Genomic DNA, 13,260 nt, shown 5'->3' with positions numbered 1-13,260 from the left:
CAACAAATGATGCTGATATATGCACATGGCCAACAATGAAAAGTATGCATGAACATTATGGAGTAGAACCTGAGACAAGTTGGGTCATTTTACACTTTACCCTCCAAACCACGATTCCTTTAGCCTACAATTTGGCAGAAAAAGAGAATAATGGGAAAAAGAATAAAACAAACAATGTCAATGGACCATACAATGGTTTAGAAAAGGCCTACATTAATATTATCAGACTCAAACATTCATTAAAAATGAGTCATAATGTACCACTGAAAAAAATAAACATGCTAAATGCTATAGATCCACTGACAAAAATTAACAATTTGAATCATAATTGTATGAATGATACTTAATCATAATCCTATAATGCATATGTTAGTATGACGGAAATCATTTGTAGGGCCTGATTTAAAAATTCCAATTCTGCCATTTATGCTTTTATACATTTGGATATTCTTGAACAGTGATGAGTAAAAACCATGATATTTTTAGATGTGCTGAAGTACTTCCACCAAGTCTGTGAAAAGTGATTTATATCAACCCAAGGCAGATTGAAATGATATCCCAAAAGCATTTTATAGCATGAATATATACAAACAGAGTCCATTCATACACAATAATATGTAGATATCAGCAAAATTCTAAAGTTTAATAGAACAGCTCATGGAAAAATATCCAACACTGAGACTTGTGAAACCACAACCCTAAATAAAGTATATATTGCATTTCCATGATTTGGCATAATACAAATGTCAATTATGTGTTCTCAGTACTCTTAACAGCAGAGACTGACTGGTATGTCACATTTGGAGATGACACCTTTAATCTAAATCGCTTGGAACAAATTCACCCCAGCTGACTTTTCCTGGCTGATAGAAGTTAAAAAGGGTCTGACTGCCTCATGTGGAAGTCCCACGACTTTCATTGGTTATGTACAAAGAGTCTTTATAAAATTGATCCTATGTTTGAAGGTGTGTATGGGTGTGTGTATAGAAATAGACATGGATTTGAAGGTGTTTGCAAGTGTATCCCAATTCTTTCCTTGGTACCCTTCACAGAAATGCAAGGGTTTAAAAATACAAAAAAACTCAACATATTGGCGCACAAACACGTCCCTCAAAAAGACAAAAAAGGTCTCCTTTTACCTCTAAAATGGAAAGGAGAATTGTGAAGGGGGAAACCACGCAGGTCAGTGGCTTAATTCACATAATAAAGCCAGTAGATCAAATTGAAGAGGGAAAAAGTTGCAGGGAATATGATTCGTGACCATCGGTCAATGGCGTTGACGTCCGTGAGATCGGGGATTTTAATTTTTAGCTGCGAGGACCGCCGACGCAGACGTGCTTTCTTGGGCTGCGTACTTCTGTCCAGGGCTTGGCGACCAGCAGCGTCCGAGCGAAGCCCACTGGCCTTCCGGTACTGGATCCCTGAGCTGTCAAACTCCACGGAAGCAGAGTTGTGTGCCTCACTAATGCTGGTGGTGACTTCGCCCCCGGCCACCTCATTGTGGATCTCCAGGGTGGTCAGGAGGATGTTGCCCTGGGCATCCACCTGCAAACAGAGGAAGGTGAGTATGGCTCGGGGTTTGGCTTTTATTTTTCCTTCTTTTTTCAATTATTGGTTGCATCACTGATAAAGCTTTATTCCCCAAACATCACAATCTTTATAATAAGATAAAAGCTGAGATTGAATAAATCATATCAGGATTTGATATGACTCACATAAGCCCCCTAGAGGTGCAGTTATAGAATGTAGGTTGTTATGAACTGAGTAGATTTTCAGCCATAGCTGTACGGATGAGTTAGAATGGAGACACTTAAGTGACATGCATTAGGAAACAGGGCTTCTTCACTATGAGCATGATGTGCGCTATAAACCTGCTTCCTGGCAAACTGCCTTCAGATGAGTCTTTTTCTGTCCCTGAAATAAAAAGCATCTGTTCACCTTTGACTAAAAGGCATTGTGTAGAGTTTTTTTTAAACCAGCAGAAAAGTCCAGTATCTCTCACTGGTAATTCATTATAAACGCAAAAACAGCTCTTGCTTTCGTTAACAGTGAATGGACAAAGATTTTTTAATGTGTACTTTCTATGTGAGCTCTAATTAAGCTCCACTATAGTGACAGACGACAACCATGATTGCTATATACACCAATCACCCGCAACATTAAAACCACTGACAGGTGACATGAATAACATTGATTATCTCGTTACAGTGGCACCTGTCAAGAGGTGAGTTGTATTAGGCAGCAAGAGAACAATGAGTTCTTGAAGTTCATGTATTGGAAGCAGGAAAAAAAGCTTAAGGATCTGAGTGACTTTGACAAGAACCATATTGTGACGGCTAGATGGCTGGGTCAGAGCATCTCCAAAATGGCTGGTCTTGGGGGGTTTTCCCAGTATTCAGTGGTTAGTACCTACCAAAAGTGGTCCAAGGAAGAACAGCCAGTGAACTGGCAACAGGGTCATGGGAGCCCAAGGCTCAATGATGCACGTGGGGAGAGAAAGCCAGCCCATCTGATCTGATTCCAGAGAAGCGCTACAGTAGCACAGATTGCTGAAAAAGTTCACGCTGGCTATGACAGAAAGGTGTTAGAACACACAGTGCATTGCAGCTTTCTGTGTATGGGGCTGCATAGCCAAAGACAGTCAGACTGCCCATGCTGACCCCAGTCCACGATGCCTACAATAGACACATGAGCATCAGAATTGGACCATGGAGAAATGGAAGAAGGTGGCCTGGTCTGATGAATGACGTTTTCTTTTACATCATGTAGATGGCAAAGTGTATGCATGGTGCTTACCTGGGGAAGTGATAGTACCAGGATGCACTATAGGAAGAAGGCAAACCAGTGGAGGCATGTGTGATGCTCTGCACAATGTCCTGCTGGGAAACCTTGGATCCAAGAATTTAGATGAAGGTTACTTTGAGCAAGTACATGCCAGCATGGCATTGCAGACCAGGGAAATTGCATCATAGTAATGGTATTTCCTAATAGTAATGGCCTCTTTCAGCAGGATAATGCACCCTGCTACACTGCAAAAATTCTTCAGGCATGGTTTGAGGAACATGACGGAGTTCAAGGTGTTGACTTGGCCTCCAAATTCCCCACATCTCAATCCAATCGAGCATCTGTGGGATGTTCTGGAAAACAAATCCAATCTATAGAGGCCTCACCTTGCAACGTACAGGACTTAAAGGATCTGCTGGTAACATCCTGGTGCCGTATACCACAGAACCCCTTCAGAGGTCTTGTGTAGTTCATACATTGACAGGTCACAGCTGTTGTAGTTGCACGGGGGATACACATTACACTATACACAATATTATGCAGATGGTTTTAATGTAATGGTTGATCAGTGTATATAAGAATGTACAAACATGATTTATTTTTGTTGTTGTTGTTGATCGTTGAAAACTTTGTGGAGTACACTGAAATATCTATTTTTACTCCCTTTTCCTGTCTGAAATGTCCTGCTTCTCTGGAAACCTTGTGCACTTCACTACTTCACAATTTTTAATATCTCTACACATAAATTATACATATTACACATTTAATATCTCTACACATAAATTTTGTTCCATAATTATATCTGTAATATTAACATATTTAATAGAGATAATGCATAAAATGGCATACAAGTTAAATAGATTCTACAGGATGTTTGTATGCATTGTACTGCACATAACGTTAGCTGACTGATTCTATCAACCTAACAAAAATTCCCTTTACAAAATACTCTCAACTGTCAAATCTTCAGGCGTTATATACATGTGTGACTATAACGCCTACAGTAATTTGTATTTCTCTGAACAAAATCACTATCTTTAGGTTATTTCCCATAGGATGTGCCTCAGTGAAATCTATTGTTTATTTACTTTTACCTCTCTGCCTCGGCAGTAATAAATAATTCAGAAATACATTCTAGGAGAAATATAATTACAGCTCAAGCATCTCAGTAATGATCTGCACCAGTGGTTGTGTAATAAAAAGTAAAGAGTATTAAAACAGAATATAAAACACCAATTTGAAGGTGTTTAGACATGTTGGTCCCGGTGACCAGTTGCTGGTTAACTGCATCTGAAGTTACATGTGCACAAATGGAGAAAAATGTGACATGAGACAGCCAAAAATAAGAAAGGAAGCAAGAGCACCAGAGCTGTCACACAATGTGCACGAGGCATGTCTGAGGAGGAGCCATACTGTGCGCCATACTGAAAGAACAGCCAGCAATACACACACTCACCCCTCGTGAGTGACGGTGGCCTTGTACCTGATTGGACTGTTTAATGGTCGATGGCTTGCAATTCCCTCCCTCCTGAACAGACTGGGCAGAAAAACACACAAAGGAGAATTTCTCTTAATGAGAGCCTCAGCTTCACCTTGTACTGCAAGATGTTAAAAGCTTAAGCCTAGCATTGCCCCCACTCGATGAGCCTTGCTAAGTTACTCTTCGGTAATTGTATATTCCACCAGGTCTCTGAGCCATGATAAAAGCTCATTACATAACTAACAATGACATAATGTAGTACGCTATGTTCTCATATAAAAGGTTAACAATAACACAACCATAGGTCAATTTGCATGTGGCCATATTTCTCCTCATGTTGACAGTGTGATGGTGAATTCTAAAGCACTTCCAAATCAGAGAAAAATCCTGTTAATTCATTCATAAGATGATATGGCCCGCGTAGGTTAGCAGTTAAAAGCTTTTTGCTAAAATTAGAAAATCAAGAATCACTGTAAGTAGTGAGAAAGTAGACAGAAGTAGATCATTACAAATCCTGGCATTAAAGGGCATTAATCATAAATTATTTTATATATATATATATATATATATATATATATATATATATATATATATATATATGTGTGTGTGTGTGTGTGTGTGTATTAATCATAGACAGAATATATACTAAATACTATGCTAAAATTATAAAGAGGAAGATCTGTCCATTTGCACAGCTAGACTATCCCTCTATGTGAAAAAAAGTGCAGAGTAAAGGTATACTAATTCAATAACTCTGATTTCAATACTAAAAGCTCTGCTCTCTCCCCCATTTAGTGTAACTCTATCCATAAGGTTATACAATTAGTGGGTAATCTGTTTTGTCTTGAGTTAATTCTCTTCTCTCAACAAAGGTAGCCTTTCTGAAACTACAACTACAGTACATGTAAACAGGCTTTACCATAACTATGCAGTAGGTATGTAACTAAATACACTAACAGTCTAGAACTGGGGGTGCCAGGTCTAGTTCCAGTGAGCTGGACTTCAGCACAGTTGATGATCTTAATTACACCTGATTCAACTCATCTGTTGATTATTAGCTTTATTTGTGTATTTGATTCTGGACCAGGAGCTGCCTGCCCCTAGAAACTATCATAGCATGTCACAGTGATGCCAGTGAATCATGATTGCCCCCACCTTGTTTCCATCATATCTGGGCCGGTCATTGGTGGATTTATCTGTCTTCTCTGCCAGTTTCTTCTGCATCTGCGGGCCTCGACCAAAGAAGATGTAGTTGACAAAGGCATACTCCAGCAGGGCGAGGAAGACGAAGACAAAGCAGCCCATCAGGTACATGTCTATGGCTTTGACGTATGGGATCTTAGGAAGTGTTTCTCTCAAATGGGTGTTGATGGTGGTCATGGTCAGCACGGTAGTGATTCCTAAGGAAGAATTAATGGATGTTAATAGCCACTCAAGACGTTTCTCATCACCAGAGGGCTTTGATCCTTTTCATGTTTTCCTGGTCCAATGAGCCTGTATCACATGTACTGCATGGAAACGCAAAAGGTATCCAAACAGGATCTCCAGTACCGAAACTACCCCAAGATATCAGGACCTAGCTTGGCCAATTGGGTGTTTCTATATCACCAAAACAGACTTAACATGGTAACATGGTATGAATGGCTAGTCTCTGATAGCCCATAATTTTTAGTGGGCTTCAGAATAACACAAAAGATCCATTTGTCCCAGTGTACAACCAGAATAACCAGTGAAAAAAGCACAAATTGAAATAAGATATATATGGGGCTGTATACATAGAAAGAACATTACGACACTGAGATTATTCAGAGATTCAGCCAAAAGAACTGTGATGAAATCGTTCTCCTTTGACAGCTCGGCTCCAACGCCCACCATGAATCTGGACTATGCGGATGGGTGCTACAGATTGAGCTCTGTCACAAATTGCAAATGCCAAAAATGAGCTCTGCTTACTAAACCCAATTACACAATCACAGTGTCAAATTGAGCAGTGAATCATCCTGCTGTGATGGTAGAGTATGCATTGTAAAAACTCCTGTACTGTTTATTATATTTTCATGGCTTAACTTTCATTTCCATATGGAAGGTAACGGGCACATTTTTTTTTTTCATGGCGAATGGATACCCATCTGGATATGAAGCTCTGAAAATGAGAGAACTGAATGCAAGCAAATCAAAAACATAAGGAGATATACAACATCCACAAAGCCTATAAGACATCATGGGTGATTATCATGCTATACTGTAATCTAAGAGAAAAGCTCAACGTAAGAAGACTATTTGCTCCCTTTTCCTGTTTTCTTCCTTTTCTTGGCCCAGTGGTTGTTATCTTCCACGTAATGATATATACATAATGATATTCATTTTTCATAGCCATGGCTTTTCTCCCAGACTACATGATCGAAATACTGGGTGGAGATTTTCTTTCTGCATCCATTTATATAGTGCATGTGTATTATGCTATTCTATTCTGCATGTTGAGTGAGTTGGCTTTGCAGGAAATAGGATTGTTTTTGATAAACTTTTGGCCTCAGCTAAACATAACTGATAGCTAACAATGGAATATGTTTATCTATGAAGGTCTATAAATATATTTAGCCTCTCAGTGCTCTCTGTAACAACCAAATTAGATGATACAAAATTTTGAAGTATTTTGGCTATTGGTATAAGGCAATATGAAAATTTAAAATGGAAGAATCTTTTTACTGCTTATGTGGATTAATGATGTTTAGTTACAACACCCTGACCAGGGCCTGGTAGCTTGATAGCAAATTGATAGCGGCCTTTTCAACAGGCAAAAGGGGCTGTGTAGCATGGGATGGCAATCTTGCTTTAACCGCATTCACTTCCACAAAAACTGCCACTGTGGTACTTATCAGTGGGGTATCCCAAATCTGATCTAAATCTGGCCTGAGTGAACTTCAGAGAGCCTTGGAATAATTTCTTTCAGTTCATTTAGCCAGGAACTCCAATGTGGAAAACAGACAATTAAGTAAATGGCCCCTCCTGCAGGCCTCACTGTGCTGTGAAATTAAAAGGTAAATACTGTACAGACCAGAAAATACCAACATGTTATTGCTCTTAAATTAAGATTTTATGCAATTTAATAACATCTTGGTAAGTGTAACATTTTACATCACTTGATATGTACTCTTACAGATATTTATCAGTATGACTGTCTGCACGCCATGAAAATTGGACACATGACCTTGGTGTTATTAGCACCTTGCTCTACCCACAGTACTATCATAGCATGCATGTTACAACCATATATGATTAGTTAGTACTTCAAGTTCTCAAATTATATAACCTAAATTATCATAGATGCCACTGAACGTTATTGTATTCTAGATTGATGTATTCTAGATGTTCATGTATTACAATATGTGATAGAGCTATCACCACCTGTCCCTGCACTCACTACTGGCTTGGCCATGCTCTACCACCCTGTTAATGGTGAGGTATATGTATATATGGTTAGATTATGCGGGCATGTAAGGGGAAGATATGGAAATGTATGGGCTATGCACTTTCATACATTGTGTGTTTAATATTACTCATGTTGTACTAAATTTGACACCAACATTACAACATGGTACTTTTCCTATCGCCACAGTTACATTAAACTATTCTATATTTTATGATGAAGTAATGCAGTGTTCCTATAAGTATCAGTTAATGGAATGACACATTGTCCTCTGTGGAATGGAATTTGGGGTTTCAGTGTCTGGTTTCTGGCCAGTAGGCTACTTATTTGGAACCTCTGCCCACCACTAAATCACACCTCCACATGACTCAGCCTACAGGGGGGTTCAGGAGCCAATATGAGATGCATATGAGATGCCTCTCCCAGCCTGAGTTCCTTTATTCTCACAGAGCCAGGGGAACTCGCCTAAATATCCCCTTTATGAGGTGCTGGGTCAGGGTAAGTTTGAATGTCTGGAGTGGTATGTGGCCCTTGCCTCTCAGGGCACCCGCAGGGAGGTGAAAGTGTCTTATGCCAGACTTTGGCACCTCTGAAGAGGAGTGAGCTTTTTATAAACTTGCACCCGGGCCACCATGTCCATGATTTTTGAATTTGTTTTCTTTGGCTTGTCCATGCTAAGGAGAGAGATGGCCACTTTCTTCTCTTAACTGCTGACACAGAGTGGTGCACTGAGACTGTCATTCAGATGCTCTTTGTGCAATAGGTTAGCAATACAAAGAATATTAAAGGCCAAAGAAGTAATTAGTGTGGGCGACGGTGGTTTATGGAGAACCTCATCTCCAGCACATTGCCTGTTATCTTGTTAAGGAGAGAGGGCTCTGTCTACTGTAAAGAGAAGGTTCTGTCTACTGACTGCAAAGTGGGCCTGGCCTAGTTTTTATCATGACCTGCTGCAGGACCATTTAAAGACACATTTGACACGATTCTTGAAATTACAATCCAGACATGTCATAAATGAGCATATGACTACCCGACTTTGCACAGATACTGAATGTACATGTTCTCTCTCCATGAACAGTCAGATGGCTTCGGTAATTTGGTGAAAGCGTCCTCTACAGTGAGCAGATTTCCACATTTAACTAAAGATTCCTGTACAATGACCAAGATGTATTGAGTCCAGAACGGATACCTTTCCATAGAACTGGTGCAAAGGCAAACTAGCTCCTAAGCATAAACCGAGGACACCATATGTGTGAGGCCAACTACACTTGCTGTCAATTCTGTGAACTGCAGTAAAATAGCAGGGAACACATCTCTGCTGATTTTTTGTTGAAACTTATCAACACATCCATTTTCTTTAAAAAGGTGTTAATAGGATAAAACTGTTCTTTTGATTTAAAATACACATTAAGATTTAAAATACACATAAAATTTTCTTAAACACTGCTTTGATATTTCTGCATATTGAAAAGTGTTTTATTTTCAAAGTCATGCAAAACATTCACAATTATGGAAAAATTCAGCATGCTAAAACAAAAATGCTAAAACAAAATAGAGCTAGCCAGTTTTGTTCACTGGTTTTAAACAGAGAAGAAAAAATACTGCCAAAAAATACAAGTGCTATTTGTTACCACACTCTCACAGAACTTTTTCAGGTAGGAGTCCCCAGATTAAGAGGGGACATACGTGGGTGGAAAGACCGTATGACACTTTACATAATCCTAAAAGCATTGTCTCTCTCTGTAAAAGTACATCTTAGCACATCGAGTTGTTTCTGAACAAGGCACAGCTTGGGAAGATCAAACCCGCCGGCTGGTCCAGTGAGCGCAGTGGAATTCCCTAACCACAGAAAAAGAGGCCTTCACCTGAGCCAACTGAGCTGGGCTCTCTGCTGGCCTCTGCTCAGCATGTGGCAGGTGGAGACAGCCATGCAGAGGAGCTACAGTAACCAGTACAGATGCTCCATCATACCAAGGGCCACTCTCAACACACATCAGTTTTTACAACAGCAGATAATGAGAGACTTACCTTCTTATGTTTAAGTCAGAACATGGTTAACGTATAATGTGGAGAATAATTTTACCTCATCATGAGTCAGTATATGAGTCTGTTTGTTTGATTTACAAACAATGATTAATGCCAAAACAAATTGCACAACAACCATGTTTCAGGTTACGGACTCCCAGCTGAACAGGCTTTAGTCATTAGCTAGAGCTCAAGTTCCATGAATCCTGTCAAAGCTCTATGCAAACTAAAACCTCAACATGTGAATGGGTGGCCAAGTTAGTTAAATGATCAAACAGAAAGAGTTTAAAGTCGGAAACAGTAGTGGAGTAAAACCATCTGCATTATATGATCCCCTTTTGCATTTCCCTTCTGAGTTGATGTATTCAATAGAGTGTGTGTGTGCATGCACACGTCTGAGAGCGTGTGTGTGCGTGGGAGTGTGTGTGTAACACAGACAGCTGCCAGTGGGAATGCTGGAGCCGGATGAAGAGGCAGGAGGGGTGGGTGGTCTGAGCTTCACTCCCAGCTCAGCCGAGCCATTTAAAGGCGAGTTCCACCGGGCCTGTGGCTGAGCTGCGGCATGGAAATGGAGATTAAATGTAATTGTTCACCAGATGCATTGATCTCTGTGTTTTAGTAGGTTAACTTGAAGTCCAGAAAAAAAGAGAAAGTAAAATGGAATATAGAGAAAGAGAAAGCTGTACAATGAGGGATAGACAGAGAGAGAGAGAGAGAGAGAGAGAGAGACAGACATAGATCCATAGCAGCAGGTGCAGTGGGTGCATTGTGGGTGTGTGGGTGTGTGTACAGGACTCTGGAGACTTTTTCCTCCCAGTGCAAAGTGCTCTCATTTCTCTGCTTAATGTGGTTAATGAGGATATTCTCCCAAAAGTAGAACACCACCCAGCACATCATCTTCATCTCAGAGGCAAACACAAACACACACACACATACAAACACACACACAGGAGTTTGTATTCTCTCTCTGACGTTCTTTCTCTCTCTCTCTCTCTCTCTCTCTCTCTCTCTCTCTCTTTCTCTCTCTCTCTCTCGCTTGCTCTCACTCCCACATGCACTTGCTACGCATACATCATCATAACACATAGTGTCAGATAAAAGTACATACAAAATGTTCACATTTTAATTTTACAGTACATGACAGAATTTGACCCCACTGAGCACCCACCCCTGCCGCATGCTCCGGACTTGAGTGTGGGAGTAAGTGGGGGAGTGTGGAGGTGCTGTGGGAGGTGGAGTCAGCAAGGTTGAAATGAAACATGCAGGTGCCTGCTCTCTCCAACTCCTCCCCCACGCTTCAACTGAAGAGGCCCAGCGGCCTGTGGGGCAGACTGAGTCACAGTCCGGCCTGTAGGGCCTATGCTGCCTCAGCGCCAGCCACCAAGGCGATGTGCATGCACTTGCCGGCATACTCTCTCTCTATTTACAGGCACGCGTGTTCTGAGGAAGACTTTGCACCAGAGTCTCTAGTGTATGTTCAAGTGTAGGAACACATAGGTGTGACAGAAAGAGTGATGAAAGTGAGATTTCTCTGCTTTTTCACACCTACTTTTTATCAGCAATGTGGGGTGTGTGGTGAGGAGCAGACCGTACCTAATGCTACTCTGGCTGCCGACGCATCATAGTTGATCCAGAAGGATACCCAGGACAGGATAGTGATCAGGATGGAGGGCATGTATGTCTGCAGGATGAAATACCCGATGTTTCTCTTGAGCCTAAAGCTGAGAGACAACCGCGGATAGGCACCTGTAATAGAGAATGGGAGAGAGTAAGACAGTGAGGACAGGGGGAGAAGGAAGAGAGACAGACAAGCTATTTATGTCAAGGAAAGCAGAGCCATACTTCATGTTTTGTTTCAGTTTCTATGGCAATGGCTGTGCAGATTGCCTCTGTCGCTACGGCAACAGACGATTGCGGCCGAATAAATTGTCCGTGATTTGTTGTAGCTCAGCCTTGAGCGTTATCGCCCGAATGGAACAGAAAAACAAAGATTAACTTCTCAGAAAACGAGTTTAATGCTGATCTGACACTGCAGCAAATCACCCAGGCACGACATGGCATGGGATCTGAATGGCTGTTCAGCACTGCGACTCCGCCCAGCGATGGCACACGCACGGAAAAGCACAGCTCACGTGGACCACGCGCAATGCACGGTGCTGCTCAAGCTCTGCACCAAATGCCCTTATGTGCACACACACACACACACGCAAACACACAGACGCACACATACCACAAACATATGCTTTACACTAGGAAGCAGGACATGGCATAGATGTTTGATGTGAATTATTCCTTCATTTCATATTTCAGGATACCACTTCAATGTGCATCCTAGATTTTCATTCTCTTCTCCATATGGAGGTCACTTTCTGCCTCTATGCAATCCCCTCATATTCCTCCTCCTCTCCTCCTTCTCCTCCACCTATCAACCATGAAGAGTTCAAACCACAAACCAGCGATTCTTTCGAATCCCCACCAATATGTGCAGTGGCTGGTGAAGCCCATTCTATGAGCCATTAATTCAGGAGTGGGACTAATCATTACTGCACGGCTTCTGTGAGTCCTGCAGCTTTAGAGGAGAATCATTTATGCAGTAGTTCCACCGGTTCATGAATACATGATGCCTTGTATAAAGTAGCTCTCTCCTCCTCTCCTGCTCTCTCTCTGTCTCCCGTCTTTTTTTAACAGCTTGAAGAAACAGAGAAGTAATTGCCCCTCCATTATCACTGGCTAGTGATAGTGTTTCTATGACAAGGGGTTAGATGCATGATGCCAAGATGATAATTAGTCGTGCCTTTGAACGATGTTCTCCACAAGTCATCCTGAGAGGGTTGAGAGAGAGAGAGAGAGAGAGAGAGAGAAGGGCCACAAACACCCAGTGACAATAACACTCTTCTGCAGCACCCAAACGCACTCCATGCCACGATGCATCAAGGGTCAGTTGAGGTCAGGACGGCAAAGAGCCAAAGAGCTGATATGTTCAAGCCAGCATTTCGAGACAGCGGAGAACACTCTTCAGCATAGGCTTAGCAGCCCGTCCCTAGAGAGCCACCTCCTCATGTCATGTGCGAGGAAATTAAGCCAGCCAGCTTATTTAGACACTGGTGTAGAACACAACACAATGTTTCCGATCTCAAATAAGAGTCAAGGAACGTACTCTGCGATACACGAACATAAATCATTGTATAAGTGGGTCTCCTGACATAAGTTGTATTACACTTATGTATAGGCTGTCAGGCACTGACTCACCAGTAGAGAAAACAACATTTCGGGAGACCAGATTGTAGTCAACGATGGAGAACTGAGGGAGTTCTATTCGGGCCACGCCAGTCACGGCGGTGTCTCCTCCTTTCCAGTAGAATTCGATATCGTCAGTCGTGTAGCCATCTGTCAGCAAGCCACAGGCATCACAAATTTGACTTGTACAATGCTGGTTCTAGATGTTAGTCACCTGTACATCACAGTGACTAAGAAAATTTCATATGATCCTTGTTTTGCCGAATTTTTCATACACAATACATTTATTTTAAGTACATAAATTTGA

The 13,260-nt window shown here is 41.4% G+C and overlaps 1 protein-coding gene across 4 annotated transcripts in view; it reads right to left on the bottom strand.

Annotated features, from left to right (window-relative positions):
* Window positions 1-1,035: 1,035 nt before the first annotated feature.
* gabrb3 (gamma-aminobutyric acid type A receptor subunit beta3) overlaps window positions 1,036-13,260 on the bottom strand; it is a 57,824-nt gene continuing 45,599 nt past the window's right edge. For 3 of the 4 annotated variants that reach the window (XM_081717326.1, XM_081717328.1, XM_027005572.3), the window contains 5 exons: window positions 12,966-13,103; window positions 11,310-11,462; window positions 5,420-5,664; window positions 4,241-4,321; window positions 1,036-1,545 (listed from right to left, as the gene is read on the bottom strand). In XM_081717326.1, the coding sequence (XP_081573452.1) occupies window positions 1,192-1,545; window positions 4,241-4,321; window positions 5,420-5,664; window positions 11,310-11,462; window positions 12,966-13,103 (971 nt within the window). In that variant the 3' untranslated portion in view covers window positions 1,036-1,191. The remainder of the gene's footprint in view (window positions 1,546-4,240; window positions 4,322-5,419; window positions 5,665-11,309; window positions 11,463-12,965; window positions 13,104-13,260) is intronic. The other variant, XM_081717327.1, reaches the window with a different exon arrangement.

Source organism: Electrophorus electricus, chromosome 7, assembly GCF_041902795.1.
Source record: "Electrophorus electricus isolate QZ-2024a chromosome 7, ASM4190279v1, whole genome shotgun sequence".
NCBI classification, from domain to species: domain Eukaryota; kingdom Metazoa; phylum Chordata; class Actinopteri; order Gymnotiformes; family Gymnotidae; genus Electrophorus; species Electrophorus electricus.
This window is presented reverse-complemented; position numbering and strand designations above follow the sequence as displayed.